Consider the following 27,630-nt stretch of genomic DNA (forward strand, 5'->3'; position numbering starts at 1 on the left):
GTTGAACCTAAGTTTAACAAATTGTCTCATTTCATTTTTCACTTTAACAAAGTTATATCTGAAATATATGTTTATATCTTGTGTTGTTAACTAGCTTGGTCGGAACTAAAATATTGTAGGCATCGTTTCAGTTCCGTCTTGAAAGTTTAATTTGCAAATAATTGCCAAAAAATCTATTTACTGTGCGGACAGAATCAATCAAAATCGTTTTTTTATTAATGATTGAGGTTCTAGTTTTCTCAGGTAGCAACTTGTTTTCAAACTTGAAATTATTGCTTGCTTTTTATCCTCGTTGCCAATCTGATCGGTTAGTAAACAGGTGTAGTTATAGAACTTTTTATTTGATTGTACATGTTTGGAGTAATTTTGTGCAATTTCTTTTCATTTATTGTCAAAGAAGTTCTCTGTTCTGATTGGCTAAAATAAGTCTTAAGAAAATTTAGCCGCTTTATTTTTCAGCATTTCTTTTATCTTTTCAACAAATTTATTTTCTTTCAATCAGTCAATTTGAAAGAAATTCAATTTTTAAAGATAGTTTCCATAATCGAACTTGAAAAAAAATAATTGAGTTTCAGCAATTGTTCCTTATTCTAGAAAAGCATTTTACTAAACTAACGAAGCAAATTGTAACCCTTTTGTGAGATTACCGAAGTCAGATATTTTTTGCGCAGCAAAAAAAAACGAATTGGAGCAGCTGATTAGCTTTCATCGAAAAACCCCGCGCTTCTTTGTTTCCGCGTTTACCTGTTTGTTAAGAAGTAGTTAAATGCTAAAACTTCAAATAATTTAATAGCCGCCCTTCGTTCATTAGAATCAATAGTTTGTTTGCAATTTCATTCAATCAAGTAGAAACTGTCTTTTATGGGCATTTTGACACATTTTACCGCCTTTAAACTCCCCTATTAGAAGAGGTACTGCAGTTAGCTGAAGAAATTGAAAAAACTTCAGCTGATCAAGAGATCGCTCGTCAAATTTATTAACCTTTATTTAATGTTGCTTGTCGAGCACTGCTTCTGAAGATCAGACTTTTTATGGCTCTAGTCAAAGTTACATCGAAGATTTGTGTTGTCTTGGCGTTTTTGGCGATTGCGGTCTATCGGGCAACAGGTGAAAAAGGTAAACAGTTTCCATCAAAACTTTTCATTAAAAAAAGTTTTCGAATCTAGTCATAACGTTTTCGGGAAATCGAAGCGTCCATATATACTTTATGTTCAGCTGAAATTTTTTATTTTGTATTCAGTTGAAATGTCTGAAGTTGCAACATATACATTTCTATCATTACGTATGGGCACAAATAGTATGATGGTAAATGGTCACTGTAAATATTAGTAAGTATGGAAGTTCGGTCCGTCGTTATTTTAAAAAACGAATTGATTAAATTAAGAAAATAGGCATCCTGTTTTTTCAAAATTTTATTGTCTGTCAAATTCTGTTTTTCTGGCATCCTTTTTGGGAATTGTGGTCTCACTATCCGAATTGCACGATCTAAAATTTTTTTAATCTCCGATTATTGGTCTGATCCAATTAGGGTTAAATGATATCAATTTTTGTGAGTACTAATATCTTATAGAACCACATTGTCTCCGAGTTTGATATCTCCAAAAGTCTCTATCTTAGATTTTTTCCTATAAGAACCTTGCATTTTCTTACAAAATTCGACCCTAATATTGTTACAAGATGAGGATTTTTCTCATAGAAAATCTTTATTTGTAAGTCAAGTAAGTTTCGTACAACATTTATGAACTCTTTCATCGAAATTTTTTTAGATGCTAATAAACTCCAATGAGTAAATGTGTTGCAAAAACAATTGTGAAGTTGGCGACAGATTCAAAAATACATTTTTTTGATTAATTTACTTCAACAATCTAATATATAAAGCGTTTGCCATTTCCACATGTTTTGTAGTTTGTTCGAATAAACGTAATCGATTTTACAAATTTAATCACTATTAGATGCATTATCGAGCGATCTTGACGTTTCATCTGTGTTTAAAATAAATCTGTTGCGAATTTTGAGTTTTTCGTGCGTAAAATTGGCTTTCTGTTTTTTTCCTTCTTTTTCCTAATTTTTATTTGAAAAAAAAGAAAAGATCAAAAAATATCAATTGTTGCAATACGAAACTAATGATTTTTTTTATCGTAAATGGCGTTTTTTTGAAAGAATTGTTATTTTTAGTCTTCTAAGGGATTTAAAATTAGAGTTGAAGTTCAATTTGCATTTTCCCATAGATTTCAGTCATTTCAATTCATTTATCTTATTTATAGGTCTCGTTGGAATTGGCATGAAAAATGTCTACAAAATTTTTATGGATCGTGTCCTTTTTTGATTTATGTCTTTCAAAGCAGTGCAAGTGACTATCAATTAATCAGGTGTGCTTTGAGATTTTTAATCCCACACATAAAATATTCTTCATTCCGTCACAAAAATTTTAAAATAAAAATGCTAAGAAATGATTGATGTCCTGATAGATATTATCGGTGCTGAATGCAGAATTTTAAAAAAGGAATGAGGGCAGTTTTTCCGGGTAAATTGAACATCTTAAAATTTTTATGTTTTTGTGTAAAGTTTTTGCCCTTCCGGGCGTGTTCTGCTCGGATTTTTGTGTACATAAATTTATGTTATGTTTCAGCACCTCTTTACTCCTCATTTAAAAGTGCCAGGGACCCTTGGATTGCATTGTCCGAAACTGGAAAAACCAAACACGGCGTAAGTATTCCAGAATTGACTTATAAAAACTTTGTTGACAAGTTATTCAAAACATTCCAAGATAATGTTTTCGTGTGGTGTATTTCGAGAAAAAGTGTTTGCTCTCTAATTTATTGTTTTTTTTGTGCATGATTGATAAAAAAAACTGTCTATCAGAATCGAATTTAAGCCTGTCTTTGCTTTTAATACCGGGCTTATTTCATCATTTTGTTGACCTCACGGTTCTCAATTTCATTTTTGTATGATTTCACACTTGAAGGCTTTCATTTCACACTCTGTTTTCTTCGTCCAGTAGGGGAAAAGTCTGAGAAAGGTTAAAAGCCAGCCAGGCAAACAAATGCTGACCAAAATAGTATTAAACCATGGAAAAGTACAATTCAAACAACAGTACAGAAAACTGAACCGTATCATAATTCTAATTTTTTTCAACAAGTTCAACATTGAGTACAATGTCTGATTCAGAGAACAAAAAAAGGAAAGTTTAAAACATGAATCGGAGTTTTGCTCTCTCTTAGAAAAAAAACATAAATGTTTTGTGAAAAAAAAAAGACTTCGCAGATACAGATCACAGCTAGTCCACTATCCTGTATTATAACATACGATTACTGTTTCTGTATAACTTTTAGTACATATAAGTATTTTTTGGGTTTTTGGTTTAATTTTTGTTTTAAAAATATTTCAGTGGGTCCACCAAGAGAAGCTGAAACAGTACCATGTGTGTGACTCTGACGTAAAAGGCGCCGACAACCGCCTTGTGAGTCCATTCATACCCATAAACAATGCCAAGTGGCTCGAAATAGACATCAAATTCAGAATAACCCCGTGCGACGATCTCCCTTCCGGTAAATGCCAGAGCGAGAGCCTTCAAATGGGATATGTTGGAGCCAACTCTCAAATAGTGCGCCCGCGGGTACCCAAATTCGATTATGAACCAATCGAAAGTAGCATGCTTTTTCCTGATTCGAGTTCCGAAGGCAACTTCCAGCAAGCCCAATTGCTGATCGACAAGCTGGACGACCAGCACCCAAAAGAAGGCATTTTTCTCGTCATACACGACACTGGCTCTTGTTCGACTGTTTACGACGTAGTCGTGACTTATTACTTTTGTCCCGATACGACGATATCCCTTGCAGACTACAAACGCATTGCAGCTCCTGTGTCTATTTATCAGGTTGCAGATGGCGAGTGCGTAGCTAATGCAGAGTCGTCTTCTCCTCCGAAGGCAAAGTGTAGTTCTGGCGATGGATCGTGGACGTCATTGCGAGATACCTGTCGTTGCTCGGCGGGGTACGAACTAGTGGATGGGCAATGCAGAGGTCAGAATATACTTTTTAAAGATCCATCAATTTGTTTTATCATTTGCTTGACTGATCCTCACCAGTGTAAAAAAAGCCTTAGATCATCGTGAAAGTCTTCCCTCTAGGTTTTTGTTTGAACTCAAAACAGGCCTGCTCTCGGTTAACTTAAACTTCTCGGTCTTTGTGATCTCTTATCATTTAACTAGCAAATGGACCATCCCATACTATTTATGGTTTGCATTAGGTAAGGCAGTTTATCTTTTTCATTTCATTATTTTTAAGGCCAACTTTAATTTTATAATAAAAAATATTTCAATTTTCGTTCTAGTTCATTTTTTGCAGATTCTAGACACTGCGTGATGAAACATTTGCAAAACCCTGGACTTGTTTCCGTTCGGTTTCTAACAATTGATAAACATTCATTGCGAAGTGGAATTTGGTGAACAAGATGTGAAACAGATTGTGCGTAACTTTTTTTTTCAGAATCGAATGTTTTCATAATATTCTTTCTATCGAATAATTTTCTTTGAGCGTTCAATACGTTTGAAATTCTTTTTAATTTTTTTTGGGTAACTTTAAGGTAAACTATCTTTTTGAGTTTATTTTGAATGGGTAGGGTAGAAATAATTCTTTCCTTTGTTTTTATTTTCCATATTCCAATTAACAGCGTGATAGCCAGCTTCAAGATCGCGCCCAAGGTGCAAGTACACTTTTCAACGCCTCCCCATCTTACTTTGCATATTTTGTCGTATTGTTGTCCAATTTGTTTTGAATCAAGGTTCGATTCAAATGCTCAATTGAGCTAATTTGAGGGAAAAGTTTGAACTGCTAGCTCTGAAAAAAAAAAATCAAAAATAGCCTCATCTGGCTCGTAAATTGCGGCGGGTATATAAAAATTAATACACTCGAGTTAAAATAAAATTTAATCCCAGGAAATTTTTGCGTCGAATTAAGTCATAAATTTCAGTTAAGCGGTTAGAGGGTTTATTCAACGCTATTTATCTTGTGCAACTGATGTAAATGTATCGAAATCTTGATTGATTGTTTTACGAAGCTAATTTTGGAAATCGGATTTTGCTCTCGATTCCTCGCGAAAAGCTGTAATCTCTATTGATTTTCCGTAAAAAGAGTTGAAAATGTTCAAAAGCCAATCTTTTTGGATCTGATTTCTTCAGTTTTTTAAACTGTCATAAAAAGTAATCTTTTATTCAACGAGAAATTAAATTTTGTAAGAGAAGCTACTATGTTGCACTAGAGAATTCAAAGAATATCAAACTAAATTGTGGGTCAATTATTTTATTTCTTCAAACAATATTTCATATTGCGCTGATTTCAGATTAGTTGGTCAGATTTGCTACCGTAAATTTGAACGGCAAAAGATTGACTGTTGATAATAAAAATAGCTGTTAGATCGCTTTTAATGTTTCCAATTCCCAGAATGGTCTTAGGTTGGGATTTAATTTTCTTAACAGTGACTCTCCTGCTTGTCAAGAATATGTCAATTTCTTCAGAGGTGTTTTGATCACTTGCTTACTATAATTGTGAAAACAACTTGTAGTTTTCGATATATTTTTGTGTTTAATTACTGTTTGTTTTTCTATCGGTTTGGCCAAGGGCTCAACTGGCGCGATATCGGGGGGAAAACTTTGGGTAAATTAGTTTTGGCTTAAAAAGCAATCCTTCTTGAATTGACATTTACACTGGGTGCTTCGACAAAAATTATCGCTCATGAATTATCAGCAATGCTTCCTTTAGTTAGTTTGAGTGAAGGCGAGAGAAGTTTATTAAATTTCAATTTGAAATCTAATCGGCCATTGCAACTTAGATAAACATCGGACCACTTGGGTCTATGATTGAATCGAAACCAAAAACATAACCAGGCCATTCCTAGGCAAGGAGATTAATTTACGAGGACCGTCGAACGTTATGTAGTTTTCAGCAAAGCTGCTCATGATTCATAATTTCAGAACAATTAGAAAATTAAGAAGCTCAAAATCAAAATTTGGAGCGAATTTTTTTTAAAAATATCTGATTTTATCCTGGTTTTGTACAGTGTTCTATATTGATGTCAATTATAACTTGAAAAGACTCAAATTTTTGAGGTTGCAGACGATAGTTACGGTAAGTATGAAATAATAGTTTAATTTGAATAAGTAGGAATTGAGCCTTTAGCTCCAATTTTTATTTTATTCCAATTTTTTTTTCTTCAGCATGTCCGGCTGATTTCTACAAGAATGAAGTGAGTAACGACCAGTGTCGCAAATGTCCCCCCGGCAGTACTACCAAATACCTCACTTCCAGAAGCAGGGGCGTCTTCTATGGGGGCTCTGTCTCGGAGGGGGCGCAGCAGTGCGAGTGTGAGGGGGGCAAACACCGAGTCAGCAGTCTCAATCCAGACTCGCCATGCATAGGAATACCTTCTCCGCCCAGGTGGGAACCATTCATCAAAATTGTTTTGTTTTTGTTTCATATCAAAATATATATAACCAAATTTGTAACTAGGAAAACTGCATCTGCTAACGATGAAAAGAAAAACGTTTTTCGAAGATTTTGTCGACTTGTTTTTATAACACGACAATGACGTTTTATAGCCTTTTTGGAAGGTTTTGATTTTAAAAAAATGCGTTTTTGGCGCTCGTTTTCCCTCAAAACTAGATTTAGTTGGCACCTAAGGCGTCTTTCGAAATCTTGTAGAGTCAATCAGCCAGAAATGGCTGTCATTCAATAGTACCAAAAAGAAGACTCTTTGAAAAATATGGCAACCATAGTTAAATTGTTATGTTAGTTCATTTTTTTTTGTTTTTTGCAAAAATCGTCATAACCGTCAGCCGATAAATATAAAAGAAAAAGATTGTCAAAATTCTGCATGTTGATTGTGCTGATGGCTTTTAATTTTGTCAATTTGCTGAATTTTGATTTTGCCACTGGCATTTAATTTTTTCTGCCAGATTAAATTTCAGAAAGTTTGTTTTTATCAAAATTGAATTCGCCGCAAACACAGGAAGTCTTAATTTTCGCATTTTATTTTGCATATTGTATAACGGAGATTAAATTGCACCCGAGAACCGAAATTCCCATTTTAAAAAAATTTTTAGAATCGCGAAGTAATTATTTTCAGCTCCCAGTCCCATTAAAATATCATGTTAGCTCGGGCAAAATTATCTTAGTTAGCGTGTTGGTTTCAATATTTAGCTAATTTTGCGTTCTCATTAATTTTTTCTACTTTTGCTCGATAATTTTCTTTTGTTCCTCAGGTCATTCTCAGCTTTGTGCAATTTTTTCATTTTTATGGATTAACACGAGCCGAATTTAATTCTTTATATATTTTGTTTGATTTTTTAGTTCAATGTTGAAAAGCATATGTGAATAAGCTCGCTAAGTATCGAACGGGGCCGTTTTATTGCTAGCTTTCTCAAAAGAAAGCAAACTTTGATTAACAACAAATGACCAGTTTATGTCACTAAAACATGTAAAATAAAATTATAATACGTAAATCGTTAGTTTAAAGAAAACACTTGGAAGTAAACTGAGTCTTACAGTTACTTTAAGGTCGTTTTTAATTCAAAACTGAAACTGGCATAAGTATGACCAAAAATTCTCGATTGAAAATCGATTTTTGGGGCCGCTCTAACCAACTCCATCTGGGTGATAATTCAGGTCTGAGAGGGGGATCAAACTTGGGATTATGGGGCGGGTTAAAGCCCGTAAATTCAGTCAGTCAATAATACTCATTTGAAATCATTTTCTGGCGTGTCTTTTTGCATCAAATAAAAAATCTGGCACTATGAAAATCTGATTTCACAGTTTTACTTGTCAATAGCTGCAACGAATACTTGTAATTCGTTGCTCTTAAAGTAGAACTAAGAATACCTTGCTCATAATGAAGGGACCAAAAATGGTTGGCGACAGCGAACTGAACAAATCGTGCCCCGGTCCTGTTACCTTTTCTTTATGAATAATTGGCCTTGGTGCGATTTATTAATAAAATATTTTCAGCCGTAATCCCAGTTTTGATAACCAATCACTTTCATTCTTTGTGTTTGGCTTTGAAAAGGGCGGGCCCCATTTGAACTTTGATCCGATATCTCATCATGTTGTCAAACAACTAATCTCCGCTCTGAGACGAGTCCGCGGCGGCCGCTTTTAGGGGCATTTGGCCTGTCAGGGGATCTCGTTGTGATCTAAAGATGTACGTTCTTTTTAATCCGGTCTGGCAGACATTTTTTCCGCTGAAAAGTTCCTCGCTTCTGCCTCAATTAAATATATATCAACATTTTTCATTCAGTCGAAGTTCGCTCAAAACTCCTAAATTTAGACTTTACCTGTGTGTATGAAATTAATTCTTTTGTTGACGCGTTTAGATATTATTTTCGGTCAATTAGAGTTTTTTATACTTCACATTTTTTCTGACTACTACACATTTTTTGTCTTTGTATAAAAATGAATATCAATACTTATATAACATGACAGTAGGATAAGTGATCGATCGTGTAGTTGGTATTCAGTAGGCGGTGATTTGTGGTGTGCGTATGTGTGGTATGGCGATGGTGCATTTTAGGCAGAGTGGCATTGCTTTTAAGGCCCAGCTATCCGAATCTCTGGGGGCAGTTGACTAAAAGGCGCCCGATCTGATTAAGACCACGCGAACTTCTCTGCTTTAACTAGAACAGAACAAAACATGGATTATTTAATCAGAGCTGAAAATTTCAAAATCACTTCTGAAATCTAAATCAGAAAGTGCATTAATTTTAAGTCTTCGCAGCCGCCTCTGATATTGTCCATGGCTGTTGACAACGTTATCTCGAACAGAAACAGAATTAAATCTAAAAATATTATAGATTAAACTAAGTTTTTCCGAAACTATATTTGATTTTGAATACGAAAAAAAAGAAAGACGGAAAAAATGAAAGTAAAAATTTCCTTATCGGCTTATCTGAAGTTTGCAGCTACACTTAAATTGAGAGGTCAATTTTTTCATTTTTCACAATTAGCAACAAAAATTTAATCATATTTTCACTGCTTCCTTTTATTTTTGCAAGTAACAATTTAGCCATTTTTTGCAATTAAGGCGATTAAATTTGAGCTGAACTTTAATGCCAGAAACTCGATGGGTTTCATTTACTTAAATGAAATGTTAAAAAAGAGGAAGGATGTTGATATTGTTTTCTTTTAACGAGTTTATCGCTCAATCGTATCGTATCATTGTCCCATAAAGTCTCAAAAATGTCTCTTTTTGGCTTCAGTTAAGAGGCTGCTGTCTCTTTTTTTTCCGCGGTTTTTAAGCCGCTCTCTTTTTAGATTTCACTAATTTTTCTCTTTTTTTCCCTGCTGAAATTGAGTATAATAGTAATCTAGGTTTCCGTTACTTATCAAAGAAAAAAGTCGAACTAAAGCTAGATGCTGATTAGCAAGATATGCAGTAATTGCGCAGTTGTTTATGTGGAGTATTTTAAGAATTTATATCAAATTGCTTATTGCTCTTTCCATTAAAAAAAAATTTGGTACTAGTGATAGGATTCTTATTGTTTTTTGATAATAGCCACTCAAAAAGTTAGAAAACTATTGTTTCATTGTTCGTGTTAATTAAAATTTAAGTTGTTTCAGAAAAAAAAAATTATATTTTTTGGTCTCTGTAAACTATCGCAATAATATAACAGAAACTATTTCATCTAACTAAAAAGTACTCTTTCATTCCTTCATGAATGGATTTGAACACACCTAGATTGTTGTATCTCAAACATAGCTATGAGTACGCCTACATGTAAATAGTTGAAAGAAAATCCGATTCGTTAATTGTTTGGTTAGTAGTAATGCCCACCTTGTAATGATTGACAATGTTTCGTCGAAACCAGGCTAGAAAAATACAATTTGAGTCATCATACATAAGGGGAGATTGTCTTCATGTGTATAATTTAGTCGTAAGATACTCTGTTTTGACCCGGTCGGAGCCTAAATTGGGGTCAAAATACCAATTGAAATGTAATTAATTTCAGGTCTTATGAACTCATTCATTACAAATAAGTTTCAACGAATTAAACCTAGGATACTTACATGTAGAACGCCTGGTTTTGTTATAATGTTACGTTTGAGATTAATTATCTGTTCTTTGGACTTTTTTCAGGAATCTATGGATTCAAAAAAATTATAGTCTGAAAATAATTCGGTTAAAATATACAGATTTGTATATACATTTTGATATTTTCAAAGGCGCTTGATCATTAATGCTGCGCTTTTGTCTCAGGAATCGGTTCTGAAGAATTCGATTTTGGTGTAAATTTATTCATGATAACCGACATTAAGTGAGCAACGAAAAAAACTACCGTTTTGTGCTTCAGAAATGTGAAGCCAGTTTTGCATGGCTTAACAGCCAAACTGAATTGGGAAGTTCCGGCCAAAGACGGAGGAGCTGGCCAGTACCCCAGGAATGTCTGGTACACCATCAAGTGCACATCGTGTATGCCGAAAGACCCTCTCACTTACAATCCCCACCAGCTCAACATACCCGGTACCTGATCGCAATTTTAAAGAACATTTGGGGGGTCATATTTTGTTCCGGGAAAAAGCGTTTCTAACTTCGTAACAGAAATGAGTTTTACTTGACTGAAATTGTAATTAAAAAATTGTGGCCAAATTTTATTTTTTTTTCTATGGATAAATGTTTAAAATACGATTGAATATCTGATTTCAAAATTTTTAATACAGTTTTTGGTGTTCTAATAAAATAGCATGAGCTAACAAGAAAAATAATTTATGGTTTTCATGTTATAATAGTCAAATATGCATTATATGAATATATAGTTCAATTTTCGAAATCAGTCATCGTTTGACACCGAGCCTTTAGACTGAACTCTAGCCGGCTGTCTGGTGACTTAGAAATGGGTTGTAAAGTTTACACTTTTGTGACACAGGCACTGCAGTAACTATTGGGGGTTTGAGGCCAGACACTGCGTACACGTTCAAAGTGTTCTCCGAGAATGATGTCACAGGAAAAATGAGTCAAGACAGGAAGAGTTCAACCGAGGTCACTTTCAAAACTGAACCGGCCGGTAAGCGAAGTTCAAGAAGTTTTTTTTTCAGCTTTATGTTTTTTCTTTCAAAAATGGTAGCTGACTTAATAAAAAAGATTATTTAAAAAATGGAATTTGAGGTATTTGAGGGATTATTTAAAAAATGGAATTCAAGATTTGTTGATGTATTGTTGTAATTATTATATTTGAAAAATTCGTCTGTCGAAAAGACAGAAGCTTGAAAATAATTTTTTAAATTTAATGAAGTACTAATTTTTTTTTCGCGTTTCAGCCTTCGTGCAGAACCTTAAAGTGGAGCAGAGTTCTAGTACCTGGGGAGGAGGGGGTCACTCGATTAGAGTAGTGTGGAACCCCCCTGCAGTACACTTGAATACTCCCCCTAAGTACTGTGTGAGAGTATTCGCTGACAACAACAACGTCCGCTTCGACAAAGTCAACTCGACCAAATACACTCCAATTGGTATGTTGCTCGACTTTTGAAATGTCCGATTTTCAAACAATTGGAAGTTTTTGGGGATCTCTGTAACTGCCCCGAGTAAATTTCATATTGTCCTGTGTCATAATTGGGAGGGGAGGGGTGAATGCTGTTCTCAAAAACTACTTTCATAAGAACCGCCTTGAAATTCATTTGAATTTGGGCTCATTTTTATTCAACTTGACTTGTTTCAGGTTTACAACCAGGAAACTACGCGTTCGATGTCAGTGTTTATGGCTGCGAAGGTCCCTTCAGCCAAAAAGTCACAGCTCTAGTCTCAGGTAATTCAGCCCAAAACCAATCAATTCAACCCGGCATTTACGGAGCCGACTTCAAATAAAGCCGTCTTTTTAATTCCGCAGTTACAACAGTTTAAATCTTGTATTTCCTAGTTAATTTACAAGATATGTCTCGATTTAATCTGGATGAAAGTTGTGTAACATTCTGTAATCTTATGTAATAGGTAATTTTAGTCGCATATGGGATCGATATCAAGTATTTTTTGGGCCTACTGGTAATTGCCTGGTTTTTCTTCGGGATATTTTTTGCCTGCTTGTGCCTGAGTTAATCCCTTTTATGGCGCTGTAAACTGAATTACATATCTGATCCAGGACCTCAAATTTTCACATTTCCGCTCGTTTTTTAACCATGTTAAATGTTTCACTATTTAATGGGCTAAATTCTCTCTAAAGAAAAACGTAAATTTCGATTTGTTCTGTACTTTAATTTATTGTTATTGAATAACTTTCTATGTAAAAGCAGAGAATGAATGACTGAAGTTGCTTAAAATGTAAATCTAATGCATAACTTCCCTTCTTTGGCATTTGATCGATCTTTTTTTTTTTTCAATTCTAAAAGTGATTGAATTTCTGAAGAGTGCAGCAATTTTTTAATAATGAGTTCTAAAGTGGAATTTTATTTGAAAGCATTACTTCTAGCCATCTGTTATTAAAAGACTAATTTTTCTAATTTTACTGCTCATTTTTTGACAAAAAAGATTGACGGAGCCGGCCCCATGCTTGGTCTAGCAACATGAAAACAAATCTCTTCACGGGAAGCGCAGCCAGTTTTTTTCTTCATCCCATATAATGAAATAGTTGTGGTAGTTAAATTCAAATATTACTTCAACATTCATAAACTCATCAACGAAGTCCAAACATATGTGTACTTTTTCTATTTTCTTTTTCTTTATACTTAATTGCAATCTGTTCCTTCCCCCTGCCAAAAATAGCTAAAAATTTAAAGAAGAAAAATTGTTTCATTTTTTCGAAATGATTACTGTGGTCGTGAATTGTTAACTTCATGCCTCTTGCACCGCAAATGACTACTTTTTAACAGCTTGAAAGGCTGAAGTGCATCTTCAATTTTTTTTTATGTAACATCAGGTTTCTTGCAATTGGATTTGCTGAAGTAAAAAACTCTTAATACATTTTAAAACCTATGCATCGGTTCTTTCGAAGCTTCTTTTTTCAACAAAACACAATTGTATTAGTTTTTGTATTTCGCGAGCTTAATAACGGTTTCTTTCACCTTCAGAACTGAAAAAGGGTGGACAATAATTGAGTTAAACTGAACTTAATTTTCTTTTTACGTATGGTTAATTTTGTTTAGAAGACAGAATGCTGGCACAGGAGCGTGCGCAGAGAATAACTATGGCCATAGTGCTGGTAGTGTTAGTAGTGGTTCTACTAGCTGTGGTCGTGAGTGCGGCCATGTGTTTCTACAGAAGAAAGCGACATCTGCATGGGTATCAGTGGACGGATGCCAGTTACTTGGTCGAGTACCCCTGTCACTCTGTCGTGCCACCGGGTGGTGCAGGACTCCACGGGGACCACGCAGATCGTAAGTACCTATATCAATTCTTTCCAATTTAATTATCCCCCAATTCCACGAGTTTTTACTCTTTTTTAAGTCTTTTTGACAGTAATGAAGCGAAATTTTATGCGAAAAGTTTTGCTGCAATTAAAAAATTTTTCCTTTTGGTGCCATTTTCTTGTGTCAAGGATATTTCAATTCTGTTAAAAATGTAGGTTCTATAAATTGCTCCGTAAAAACCTGGAATCGTTTGTACATCTATTTTTTTCCAAGGTCAGTGAACTTGCTTTTATGATGATTAGAAGATATCATTTATGTATGCTCCACCCGAGCGATAACTTTATCTCGCAGACATCATTTTATTCGCAACAATATTTTTGATTAGGCTGTTACAAAATGTCGCTTCATTTTAAAATTTATATACTAATACATAGAGTAGTAATTGCTATCATATAAAAGAAATAAGTTAGCAATTTGATAATGGATCTATCTGCTGTATCTTTTATTTTATCCCAGCTCATGTAAGCGTTTTTTCTTCTGATGAGCTGCTGGCCTTTTAAAGTGCATTATAGTGATTAAAGCGGACTGTGTGTTGCAATTAACCATTCAGGTTCTAAGTGACTGGGCTACTTTTGAGGCGACTTGTGCCTTTTGTCTCTCGGGATACGGGTCTCTCTCCGCGAACAATACAACCCAAATTCAAAGTTAAACAGCCCATTCTTTTAATCATCTTCAAGTTCCAACTTTGAAAAAACTTAATTTTTTTCCATCTCTTCTCTTTTTTTTGCAAAGAATTGCATCATCGATGGGGTATTGAACGCTTTTGAAACAATTTAAATTTTGTATGTAGATAAATTTGATTTTATTGTTTAAATTTTTTTAATTCCTGCCTAATTTTCTTAATTTGAAATTGCAAAATAAGTTTCATAAGCTGGTTCTAAAACTTGGATGTTTTAATCTGACTTTCGAAGAAAACAAGGGTTTTCGTTTATTTTTGCGGCTTTTTTACTGGCCAGTTCATATATCTTACATTTAAAATAGAATATAGTGGTTGTTTTTTTGTCCATATTATTTGGTCCATAGAAGCGTTTGTTTTCCATATTATTTGACCAGTTGAATTTCTTTGAAGGAACCACAAATCCCCAACTGACAAATGGTTTATTGTTTCAACTGGTTGATTGGCAGTAATCAAATTCCTTAAATTCAAGTTGGACAACAATGCTTTCGACTGTTTTCGGATTATCAATGAAAGCAGCGCCGATTTTGCTTAATATAGGTTAGAAGAAACTAAATTCTTTCATTGCAGACAACATGTAATCAGTTTTGGAAACGTTATTTAAATCATTTCGTTTCACCTCAAACCATGTGTGTTTTGATATCCAGCCTATAAAAAATGATAAGCTAATTTTTATAGTAGTTGTGATTTTTTGGGGAGTTTTGATGAAGGAAAAGTTTTTGTATTTGCTTAATCTCACCGAAATTACTAATTCTCATCCGAAAATAGTTTCACGGCTGGCCAGAATTTTATGTTTTTAACCGTGACTTCTCATTGAACGATTTTTCGGATGCTCAACGTGATTTTTTGAAATTGGCCCAATTTTGTCATTTTGAGAAGTTCCTGTCAGAGAAGAGAAAAGACAAATTTGAGACCATTTTGCTCTAATAAGTCCCCACAATTGAAATTAAAACCACCCTTAAATCAGCTGATCTGAGAATTACTATAATAGGCGGTCCTTTCAGAAATCACAAGCGATCCTTAATGAGGCGCCTTTGAACAAACAGCAGGGTATTAATATTCATTTTTATCAGACCCTATTTTTGAATACCTTTTTCCTAACTTTTAGAAGCATACCAGCGCATAATTGGTCTGGATTTTTTCGGTTTTAAAATGAATAGCGGTTGCTTTTTAGCCTCTAGTTCTAGTTTTGCAGCCCAATTCTAGGCGACTAGCGCTTAGTTATTTTTGGTGTAAATCTTCAAAAATAGGTCAGTAATTGCTGCCCTGTTTTGTGAATAAAATCCTGATTATAAGCATTGTGTTTTCTGATATGCCAAGAAGACGCGTTTTAACCTGAGATGGTTTCTTACCATTGAGACAGTATAAGCTGCGCCCTGTTTTTCTCCTTAACCGCAGGCTTCCAAAATTGGATAATGGGTCCAAAGTGGGAGCAGATTGCTGTTCAGACTCTTTATGCCTAATTCGCGCCAATATTTCCATGTTTTGTGCTTCGTTCACCTAGGCTTCAAAGACCAATTTTTTTCTAAGACCTGTCAATCATTCAAATCGTGTCAGTCTAAATCGCTTTTCAGCTCTTTTTCTTTTCTTACTTCACATGCCAGATATTTTGCATGTAGTGTGTTATCAGTAACAACCATTTTAGCATCAAGCGCCTTTTTGTATCTTTTCTTCGCCTTTCATACATGATGGCTGACATAATCGATCCTTATCAATTGGCTTGAAAGCAGATTTCCTATTAAAAACTTCAATTTTCTTTGCAAAAGCTTGCAATTTTTATAACGACAATCTTTCTTTTTCCTTTCCATTTTCCACAGTTTCTTTCATTTTCCAGGAAAATGAGTACAATTTTATCAGTAAAATTCCAGCAATTTTCAAATTGACTGCATCCGATTTCATAGAAAAATTACTTCTAGATGTCTTCGACAAGTTTTCTAGTTTCCTTTTTAATTCAAAAAATTAGCTTTTTTCACTTGACATTTGAAAAGTTGCCGCAAAAATTAGAGAACAGGTGATAAGTGGGATGGATTGTGTAATTAGACGAATTTGCCTCCTGTCAAATATTGAAAAGAATTATTTGAACTAGGCAACACCTAATCCCGCTCCCCATCATTGCGACACATTGCAATATAAACAGCAATGTCCAAGGGAGTCCCACTTAATGCACTGTATTCCCTGGGGCTAAGAAAAAGTGTCATTTTGAAATATGACAGTTTGTTTTATTGGAAAATCTATATTCATTTCATTGATGGACTGCATTGTTTCACCAACCCATAGCTCGTATTCACAATACCGCTGCCCAAAATAAGCATTAAGGCGTGAAATAGGTTTTAATTTAGATCCACAATGCATTTAATATGACAATATTTGTTTTTAAGAAGGCAATTTTTTGCTAATCAATTTGGTCAGGTGTGGTGAATCATTTGTTATCTTGAGGCTAAGGCATTTTGAATTTTGCAAATAATTTGTCAGGCGAAGAAAACATCGCAGCAGCACACTTGAAACTCATAGTTTAGTTTTAATCGATCGATTGAAAAATAAGTTTGCATCGCTTAAAACGAAGTCAATCAAGACACTCAAGTCCAAATCATCAGAGTTATGGACAAGAGATGATACTTGAGAGAATTGCCTTCAGCTCTTTAGTGAGACAAGAGATGTGCTATAATGATCGAAAACAGACACAATCAAGTAGTAAAGTACTTTTTCATGATAAGATGGCAACATCATTTCTCCTTTTCACTTTCGTTCGAGAGGCGTCAATTATTTTCAAATTTTCTCAAAATGAGATTTTTTAACAATTATTATTTTTATTTATAGAAGCTCATGTGATAAAAAAAAGTCAAATTGGGAAAAGCAAATTGGGAAAAAAACAGGCTACAAAAAAATCTGTTAAAAATCCAAAATTGTGAAATTTATGTAAAACTTTTTTCATGAGCAAAGAAATGAAAAAAAAAATGTGTTTTTCAAACTGAAACTAAAGATTTCTAGCGTCCCTTTGTCTGTCTCTATTGAGGAGCTGCAGCCTTAAAATAAAAGTGATTTATTTAAGATCCCTTATCACCCATCCATCCATCCATATGTCAGTGCAATATGTTCATAAATCACTGTCTGTCACGCATACATAACAATGCGAAGACACACACGACAACTTATGTTCTATTGATTTGACCAATTGTCGATTGCGCGAATCAGTCTATGAGTTACGCAATTTATATGCAACGAATGAATGATGCTTTCAGTATGATTATACCGTGGTATCTGATCAAAATAATGGAATCTCGTTAGCTATCCCCCCTCCCTATGTTACCTTTTAACGAATCCCCCACTTATTAAAAAAGGATTGAACAGTTAAGTATGCGCAAATTTTGTACCGTGTAGCAAATAGTTAAAAAGATCCAAATAATGCTTATCGTTTATATTTTGACCTCTGAATTAAGTTTTTGTTGAAAAAATTGAAGTTTGGAAAATGGAGAATATCTCTGTTCGTCAAAAGTAAGCGAGCCAAAACTTTTATCGGTTTTCGCTCGAGCAATTGAATCAATTCAATTGCTGCATAAAAACGCATCATTGCTTTCTTTTCTTTCTAATTAATTGTCTCTTGAAATGATAAGTATCAAATGATATAATTTTGGAAGTTAACTGATCAGCGATGAGTGAACTTTTTTGATTTATTTTGTCCGAAGTCCTCTAAAGGTATCTTTTTGCTTAAGTGTTGCTTTAATCTTGTGTCACTTTTGTAACTGATTAATTGCAGTTTTGTGACATTCTTAGGTGCCATTTTTATACCTTTCATTCATAACACAACGCTGTTATGTCTTGCGCGCCTATTCTTCGCCGATGCTTCAATTAAAGCCTTTGAAAAGTCTTCTGTTATCTTTAGCAAAACGAGAAAAAAAAATCAAATAACATCTGTTTTAAATAATGTGTTTATGAAAAATGTTTTTGTTAAAAAGGTCTTTGCCTAAGAGAGAAATAGTAAGTGAAAATTGAAACAAGCGGAAACATGACAGGTGTTTGTGTTCGTAAAAAGATGTGACCAATTAATTAATCAGCACACCTTTCGTTTAAAAGTGCGATGACCACCTCTGACAAAAGCAACCAATTTCTATTCATAAGTTCACTCCTCGCCCATAAAATATGCAGAGGTTGACACACAAAAAGTACCTCTTCTGATTAGGTTGACATGTTTGTTTAGCAGAAAAAAAAATCAGCAATAAACATGTGTTTGACTGGACATTAAATTAAAAGCGTGTTTTTGAGATATTCTTGATATATCCACAAAAATTGAATATTGATTAAACTATGATAACCACCGGGATGCCTAGTTTTTTTGTTAACCACCGGGATGCTTTGGTTTCTATCAGTGGCTCTTACCCAAAATTTAAAAATTAAAATTTGAAATATTTGAGATAAATTGGCTGTTATTGAACTTATTAGCCGAGATGTTAATCAACTCGATATTGAGCTTTTCTTAGCTCAAGTTTGGTTATAGTTGACTTTTTCTCTGACTTTCCAACCCTGGTTTTAGTTGATAAATGTTTGACTTTTGCCTCAATTGCCACCATGACCTCCGCTGGTGACCTCTACTCTAAATGTACTTAATGATTTTGCCGTTCTAGTTTTTTTTTTAGAACTTTGAAGAAAAACTGTGCTCATTTGATTTTTTTTCGGATTCCAGATAACCTGAGCTCAAAGAAAAAATAATCCGCTGCGTTTCTTTTAAAATTAATGTTGGGTATAAATAAACAAGACTGCTCGTATCAGGGCAAAGCCCTGAATGTTCCGACTGCTTTTTAAGGTTTTATGGTGCAGTAATAACATTAAAAAATTAAATGTAAAAAAAAAAATAAAATGAAAATTTTTTATTTCTAAAATTTGAAATTTTTATGAAAATAATCCCCCCACACGCCTTATAAAGTAAAGGATAAATTTTGCTGCTTATAACAAAACAATTATGGCAAATAAGCGTCTTTCAACCAATTTGGAACAATTTTAAGACGGATTAACTCTCCGCTTACGCGTTAATAGCTCGAAATATATCGCGAGATAATTGTCCCAAATTGGCCAAAACGGCAATCTTTAAACCCCCATAACTTTACGAAAAAAGATCACAGGTAAAATATCTTTTCAAATTTGAGCTCAGGACAACAATAGCTTTCCGATGATAAAACAAAAATCCGTCAAAAATGGCTAGTTAAGAAGTCGAAATTTGTCTGAAGAAAAAAAAACCCACCGGATCAAAATTATTCCGTTATTTTCGTATCGAAAGTCGGATCAAAAAAGCTAAAGGATAAAAACGGTGCATATACAAAACAGTCCCATACAAAACAGTCCAATACAAAATAGTCCTAAAAATCATGTAATGGAGGAAAAAACAGTCCAATACAAAACAGTCCGGTTTAGATACGAAATAACCGGCTCTAAATTTCGTATTAAGTCCTGCCCTCTGTTGGCAAGCTCGCAACACGTTGGCGCGACTGCGGCGGTCACTATTTTCTCATTAGGCTTATTGAACAAAGGACAATTCTCGGCCTGCCGACTTGTTAAAACAATTAGGACTTGGGACTGTTTTTCGGACTGTTTTGTATTGGACTGTTTTTTCGTTCATTTTCATACTTTTCCGACTGTTTTGTATTGGACTGTTTTGTATGGGACTGTTTTGTACAGACACGATAAAAACTGCCTTGTAATATTGTCAAGTCAATTTTCATTGTTTTTTAAATTGTTTTTTTAATTTTTTTTGCAGTGGTGAAGTTGCAAGCGGCTGCTCTGATGCAGCAAATGGGCTTCGTGGAGCCGAGACAACTACCGGTCGAACAGTTGAACGAGTGTGTCGGCAGAGACATCCCCCAAGAGTGCATCAGTTGGCAAGAGTCCGGTGAGTTCATGTTGTTTTTAATCCGACAGTTTGAAAAATGGTGAGGAATTGTTGTATTCGGGAATTTGTTTTTTTTTGTTTTCCACGCAAAATCAGGTAACAAAAGTAATTATCGGAATATGACAAGTGATATATCATATTGAAGCATTTTTAGTCGTGATTTGAACAACATAAAGTTTTATAAAAATTTTCTCTGTGTCGAGAAAAACCCGTTTGAAGTTTTTGATTTTTGGTTTAATTTTGAGCGAATAAAGCGAGCGCGAAGGCTTATTTATGCTCAATTTAAGCGTTCCCAATAACCTGTTTATGCTTAGTTTTAGTTTTGGTTAAAGTTTTTTAAAACTATTTTGGGAATCAAAAATTCAAAAAAGTCTATCAAAAAAAATTGATTAAGTTTTAGCCATTTTTTGTTTTTCTTGTCATTTTTCTAAAAAACTGTTGTCCAGTTTGCTTATTTTGCTTTGACTGTTGAAAATGCCTAAGCTTTAGTTTTTCGTCTAAATCCTTTGATTACTCCACGCAGAAAAAAATACTAATTTGAACAAAAAATTTGTTTTTATTTTTTAAGACTATGGTCGGCACATTCTGTGCTACTTGCTTTGTAACCGGCTATCCTTGTTTTTGGTTATAGCTGTTGTCGTGGCATCATCATGTTTGCTTATTGCAAAATAAACGGTTAAAAAGTTTTGCATTTAACTATTTTCAACCTTCGAAAAATACATTTATTTTCCATCAGTGGTAGAAAATGCTCGTATTACGTTCTACGCTCTTCCATTCTCTCCTATGCCTTTGGGAATTCACGGCATAGGTCATATTGTGTCTTAAGTAGAGTTAGTTGATTGGTGGAAATGCCTTTTAGAGGGAAGATTCCTTAAAGTTTAGCAGAAGTTCAACTAAATTATAACCAAATCATTAGCTTTACTTTTTCGGTCAACAAGTCTGCTCTAAAATACGTGCTCTTATATTACTCATTTTACCATCTGAAAGAAGTTCCCAATGAATTTTTAGCTCCGTAACTTTTGATGTTTTTGTGGAATGTATTATTGTTAATAACTTTCATCATCTAAACTAGCAAAATATGATGATACAAGATCAATGCTGTTTTTCAAGATGTATATTAATTTTTCAGAAGTTGAGACGAATTCGCAGTGGTCAGCGTGTGTAAATGGCGTGTTGGAGACGGCGGACGGCAAGAGGGGCGTGGCCCTGAAGTTCCTCACAGAAGCCGCTCATCAGAGGGATTTTTTGATTGAGGCGGCCACCATGAGTCAGCTAACTCATCCCAATGTACTCATGCTTTATGGAGTATCCATAAGTGGTGAGTTTCTTTTCTTTTTTGTTTCATTTCTTAAAGCAGCCGAAGGTTGTCTGCCCGAAAATTATTTACGCAAGTTAAAATTAGCAATGACTTACTTTCAAGAGTTCACATTGAATATTGCTGCGCACCATCCCATTTGAGTAATTTATGTTCCGTTTTTTGAAAAAAAAATATGGAATATTTGAGCTCTTTTTTTGAGAGATTTTTCTTCTAAAAAATAGGAAAAGCTGATTAAATCGACGTTTTTTACACTGTGTTTGATTTCTTCAAGTTTTTTTTTTCAGTTTGTTCAAAAAATTTTGGTTTTGAAACCTTACTGCAAACGAGTTTTTTAGGCTCAAGTTAATTTGATGAAAAACTAAATTGGAATTTACCGATTGTTATTTGCTGATATTTGATTTTTTTTTAATTTTTGTAAGTATCGAATGATCAGTTAATTTTTAAATCTTTTCGAATACTGCTGTGTTTTTTATGTGTATGAAATTAAATGATTGAAAAATCGATAAGACACAGAATATGCTTCTTAAATAAGCGATGCTAATTAAGAAGCTATCAGATAAAATCACCAATTTTTTGAAGTCCTTATATTTTTCGTAGCTCACCTAAAAACAGTGGCCAACACGTACTTCGAAAATATTGACGTAGTTGAGTACTTTCGAACATATCTTCACTGGGTCGCAAATCTAAATCTGGCTTATTTAGTGATCTGGACTACTTTTCGAAAGTCATTCAGTCGCGCCAAGTGGCATGTTGCATGTCGAGTCGCGCTAGTTAGTACAAGTTATTACCAAGTTATTACAGACAGCTAGCCAGCAGCGAATGCAGAGCGACTGTATTACGTTCAAATCCGGCGTAGGAGACTGCTGGTCTGTTTAGAAAACGATTGAACAAGTTGTAAATTGTTTTGATTGCTTCGATAGTCTGTTTTTTCACCTAGCAGGACACTTTTAGCTGTGGCTTTAAACTAGAGATGGCTCACTTATTAAATATTAATCTGTTTTCATAGAGCAAGTGACAGCATCATTATCACGTGTGCGACTCTTCAATCAAACGTCAAGTGGCCTATAAACCAGTTAAAGTTGTTGATTGAAAAAATATAAATCGAGATCAAGTCTCATAAAATTAATTAAGCTATAGAATAAAAAGTAAAATAAAATTTTTTCACCACTTATTTAACCGAATCTAACACAAATGTTGATAACTGGGCTATAAAAAATAATCATTGTAATCAATGACATAATCGAATGATAAACAGGTCCCACAGCGAGTTTCGAACTTTTGTGTGTTCAAAAACATACATTTTTTCATGTTTTTTTTTATTTCAGATTTGCAGCAGCCAATTTTGGTCACTGAAATAGCCGAAATGGGACCTCTTAACTTCGTTTTGCAATCCCACCCCGCCAAATTTTCTACGACTCAAATCGTGCACATGTTGCGAGGCGTCGCGTGCGGCCTACAGTACCTCTCGGAACTCGGCTACGTGCACAAGGTCATTGCGGGCTCAAACGTCCTCGTGACCAAATCACAGGTGTGCAAGATTGCTGGATTCGAAACAAGAGTTAAAATGGAGGAGCAAATGCAAATTAGCAACGGGGAAAGTGAAATTTTGGAGTCGCTAGCTCCGTGGTGTGCGATTGAAGTGCTCCGCGCGAGACACTTTTCATCGGCTGGCGATGTGTGGAGTTTCGCCAGTTTGATGCTAGAATGTTTCTCTGGAGGTCAACATCCAATGAGCGGAGCAAGTTCTTCAGAGGTAATTTTTATGGCAGACAGAAAAATACAGATTTGACACAAAACTTTATTTTTTTTTCAGTTTGAGGGTTTATCGTTACTCATCCACGTATTATTCATGTTGTAATACATTTTGAAAACTAAATGCAACTATCAATTTCAATGTTGAAAACTTGAACCGTATGAAGTCTGAACGTAAATTTGGGCATAAAACCACTGGGATAATTTTGAGTTTTTACTGTTTTGATGTTTTTCTTTTCGTTTGCGAGCGTAAAAATCAGAGCGGTCATGTTCGAACCAACATTTTATAACGAAGTCCTGGAAAGTGTTAGTTGTTTCCGCAATGCATTAAGTTGCCCTCGATGGAGTGTTGTTCTAGACAGCGGTGGTGTCTCGGTGATAGTAATGTGAAGTGAGACGACGCATCCGGTGCAAAAATGTGCTGAGTTGCTTTTGCCCCAAATTTAGTGAAAAATCGGGTGCATTTATCTGTTTTCATCCCACTTATCCAGTCAGGAAAAATTTATCCATGTAAAATTGTGCAAACAGACCATTATTTGGGACATTTGACTGTACTTTTTTAAATTTAGTCAGCAAAAATTGCTAAAACTAAAGAGCGCCGTACAGTTTCATGTTCCATGCAATCAATTTTTACATCTTTGGAGTTCTACGTTGAAAATTGTGGTTTTGTGACTAGTTGTGAACTTGTGATCTAACATGCGCTAAGCTTCGCTCAGAAATGTATAAAAATTCGACATTGATGAGAACAAGTTTCGACCAATTTAATATATTTATTTATTGTGCCTCCTTGTTGTTCCGACTTTCGATACGAAAGTAACGGAATATTTGTGCTCGGGGTGGGTTTTTTTCTTCAGACAAATTTCGACTTTTTAACTAGCCATTTTCGACAAAAAAATTTTTATATCATTCGAAAGGTATTGTTGTCCTGAGCTTAAATTTGAAAAGATATTCTATCTTTGATCATTTTTCATAAAGTCATTTGGGTTAAAAGATTGCCATTTCGGCCAATTTGGTACAATTAACGCGCGATATACTTCGCGCTATTAAAGCGTAAGCGAATATTTAATCCGTCTAAGAAATTGTTCCAAATTGGTTGAAGGAAGCTTATTTCCCAAAATTGATTTGTTAATAGTAGCAAAATTTCTCATTTTTTACTTAATATAGCGGGTGGGGGGATGTTTTCACAAAAAGTTTTAAATTTAAAAAAAATCTTTTTATTTCATTACATTTAATTTTTTTATGTTATTACAGATTTTTTTTCGTTTCATTTTTTCATTTTAATACCATAGACCTTAAAAGGCAGTCACATCATTCAGGGCTTCGCCCTGATACGAGCAGTCTTGTTTATTTTAAAAACTAATGGCTGGTTTCTTGTGTAGTTTTCTGATGGTTTGACTTTTTTGTCTTCAGGTCATCAAGATGATAGAGCAAGGTCAGCGTCTCTCTTCTCCCAATGACCTTTGCACTCCCGCAATACACGAGTTGATGAGTGCGTGTTGGGCTAAAGAACCGAAACAGCGACCCCCTTTCAGTGCCATCAGACAACACCTGGAAGAGCTGATGACCAGTTCCAGACACCTCGCTTCAACCACTGTGCTGGGTGGGGGAGGGGGAGGTCCCTTAGGGGGAGTTGGCGTCAATGCATTTATGAATGGGGGCAGTGCAACTTTATTTCATCCTGCGCAGAATAATAACTATTTCTCGTAAGTTGATTTTTTTTTGCTTGGGTGCTTCACCAACCCGTACCATGGTTTTCTACTTGAATACTTTTATGACAATTATACTTACTTATAGTTGTATGGACCTTAGTTTTGACTGTTAAGATTTTATCGCGGTACTAGCTTTCTACTAATGGCAAAAAAATGGTGCAAATAGCAAAAAAAAATCATATCAATAAAATCTCATCATTCAAAAAGTTGGGTTAAATAGTGAGCTTTTTAGACAATTTGATCGATTTCAATTGTCTGGATTTTTTCTGCATTTCAGTATTCTGTTATGCGGGTAACCCCACGTCCACCAGACCTTTTATTTGTTGTTTTTGTTTATCCTCTTTATTGTTTTATTGTTTGAGTAATCAATTCTCTATTGAACTTTTTTCGATGCGCGGTTGAGCAATTAGGCAATCACGTAATTAGCAAAAAGGCGCGCTGAATCTTGAGTTGACGATATAGAAATAGAACAATGTTTTATAAACTACGAGAAATTAAAAGGTTTGTTATCAAAACGTGTTTGGGGATGAAATGTCTTACTGAGGAAAGAACTTCCAGAGTTTAATTAGACCAGTGATTTGCAGGTCCATAATAGCGCCTCGGTTGTTATTGTTGCAGCAACACCTATGATTATTATTGACAATAATGTTGTCGCCAAAACTAACTAATTATTATTTATTAATCGATGATTTCCAAAAAACTCAATGCATGATGTTCGAATCGGGATTCAATCTCTAGTCAACAAGTTTAATAAAAAAAATTTTTTTTCCAAAAAAAAACCAAAACCTTTAGGTCGACCAAACTCCAATCTTTCATTAAAACTATAGTGTTATAACCTTATTAGTATAACCTTAATATAACCTTATTTTTCCAAAATCTGCTGCGCTGCAGCCAAATTTTTTGAAGAGCAGGCCAAAGATACTTCTTTTTGGCTAGAGAAAAGTGGTGCCTTATGTTTTATGGCGCGCACTTCCATCCAAAGTTACTGTACGTTTGGCACCATAAAATTCTGTTTAATCGACGAAAAGGGGATGTAAAATTGTACCAAAGGGGGCTCTTTGGGTGGTCAAGGATCCGAATCCCTGGTCATTGTTGGCTGTATACAACAGGATCTCTCAATTGAATAACTCATAGTTTAGAGTCCTATCATGGATAAAACTAGTTTAATTTGACCTCCTTTTAATTAAACACAATCTATCTAAGCTCTCGGTTTCGCTTATCAGAAGAAGATCATGAGTCACTAAGTTCGTTCCGATAACCGATCAGTATATTTGAACATAACTAATTACCTAATTAGACAAACTTCAGAATGGTCGCAGCGAGTTGACTACAGTTATGTAATTTTGTTTATAATCCATTCTCTAATCTCAGGGTTTTTGGATTGCCTTGGAGATATCTGGAATACTGGAATGAATGAAGGCATCATTGTTACGTAGTTAATAGGGTTTCGTAATTAGATGACATTTGAATGAAGTTTTTAAATTCAAAGCAATTAGGCGGGCCATTGAACAGGCACGATTAATTGAAGTGGATATAAATATAATTTTTGTTGCAAAGCTGCAAAAATTATGGATCTCAAAATTTAAGGATCCAGTTCACTTTTACTGGCAAAAGAATCTCAAAAATTTTGAGCCTCACGCGCTGACACCATAAACAAGCAAATTGAAATCCGTCAAAAAGACGAAGAAACATTTATATGCTATTTAAAGTACCTTGCATACAAAGATCTTACATGCAAAGTTTAGTTTGAGTTTTCTTGTTTACTTTAGATTTGGCAGATCCCAAAACGACCTCCTCGGAACATACTGTAGGTTCCAACCTGGAAAACCCGGACATCAAGCTAGTCCTTCAAACCCGACAGTCCAAGAGATGCTGGCAGAACTGAAACTAGAAGAAAAATATCTGACACTTTTTGAAAACAACAACTTCCGATATGTGGACGAACTCACGAAGGACATTTCGAAAGAATTTCTCAAAATTCTCGGAATTTCTTCGAAAAAAGACCGACATAAAATTTTGAACCATATTCAAAACCACAAACGATCTTCATCAGCTTTTAACTCAATGTCGATCCCAAATTCGCCTTTAAACTACAACAACGGAACGACCACTCCCATGAACTTGTACTCCTTTTGAGTTAAAAAAAATTAAAAACTTTGAAAATAAAACTTAAAAAATATCTTTATTTGCCGTTTATTTTCGATTGGGGCTGTTTTATGTAATACCCGGACGATTTATATTACGCAATTAAAACTTAGCTCGTTTTTACTATCTATACTTCAAGGTTTTTTGCTTCTATATATCTGCTCATTATCTTCAATTATATTTTTCCACTTCAATTTTGCGAATCAGTTAATGTTAATTCAACTTTGTATCTAATCTGTTTTTTTTTGTAATGATTAAATTTTCTCGGGAGAAAATTTAAGTAGTTTAGTCGAAACGCTTGTTTCATTTTTTCGTTGAAGTTTGTTTTTCGAGATTTCGGCTAGTAAGCACTTCCATTCCATTTCATCTGCTTGTAACATTGTTAAATCAGCAACATTTTTTTCTCTGCTGTTTACATATCTTTATTGATGATTACTTGAATAGAATTTCATAAATTTCTGTTTCGACATCTTCTTGTCTTCTTGCACCAAAAAAGCTTAGACAAGGAGCTGGTTTAAGGGCGCGTGCTTCCTCTTCTCAAAGAGGGATTCGACCCACTGATCACCTAAAGCATCCACCCCTAGTTATTATTTTTGCCCCACCAACGCGGAGACTTTTCTGGAGCGCGTCAAAAAAACGCAATTTTTGTCCAAAACAGCTTTCTTGCCCTGTTTTTTGACAATTTCGCCAGCTTTCGCAAAATAGGTACTCTGCAAGAACTGGAAAAATCAATATAGTTGACCAAGAAAAAATAAACACAATTTTAGAAC

General features: G+C 34.6%; 1 protein-coding gene across 1 annotated transcript; it reads left to right on the forward strand.

The window, feature by feature from the left end:
- The first annotated feature begins 501 nt into the window (after positions 1–501).
- LOC134844397 (ephrin type-A receptor 1-like) lies at positions 502–27,055 on the forward strand. Its single transcript, XM_063861055.1, has 14 exons — positions 502–1,116; positions 2,630–2,706; positions 3,389–4,022; positions 6,215–6,434; positions 10,340–10,509; positions 10,913–11,050; positions 11,304–11,492; positions 11,702–11,788; positions 13,119–13,349; positions 19,805–19,936; positions 21,066–21,254; positions 22,580–23,007; positions 24,417–24,709; positions 26,485–27,055. The coding sequence occupies exons 1-14, from the start codon at positions 1,032–1,034 to the stop codon at positions 26,849–26,851; spliced, it is 3,240 nt and encodes a 1,079-aa protein (XP_063717125.1). The 5' UTR covers positions 502–1,031; the 3' UTR covers positions 26,852–27,055.
- The last annotated feature ends 575 nt before the right edge of the window (positions 27,056–27,630 follow it).

The sequence above is a fragment of the Symsagittifera roscoffensis genome, chromosome 4, assembly GCF_963678635.1.
Source record: "Symsagittifera roscoffensis chromosome 4, txSymRosc1.1, whole genome shotgun sequence".
Lineage (NCBI taxonomy): Eukaryota > Metazoa > Xenacoelomorpha > Acoela > Convolutidae > Symsagittifera > Symsagittifera roscoffensis.

What these genes read in the sequence shown, in the direction of transcription:
- LOC134844397 (XM_063861055.1), top strand. Translation starts at nt 1,032, where the DNA reads ATGGCTCTAGTCAAAGTTACATCGAAGATTTGTGTTGTCTTGGCGTTT. An exon ending in GGAATACCTTCTCCGCCCAG is followed by an intron (nt 6,435 to 10,339) that starts GTGGGAACCATT and finishes TTTGTGCTTCAG; the next exon opens with AAATGTGAAGCCAGTTTTGC. An exon ending in GACCAAATACACTCCAATTG is followed by an intron (nt 11,493 to 11,701) that starts GTATGTTGCTCG and finishes GACTTGTTTCAG; the next exon opens with GTTTACAACCAGGAAACTAC.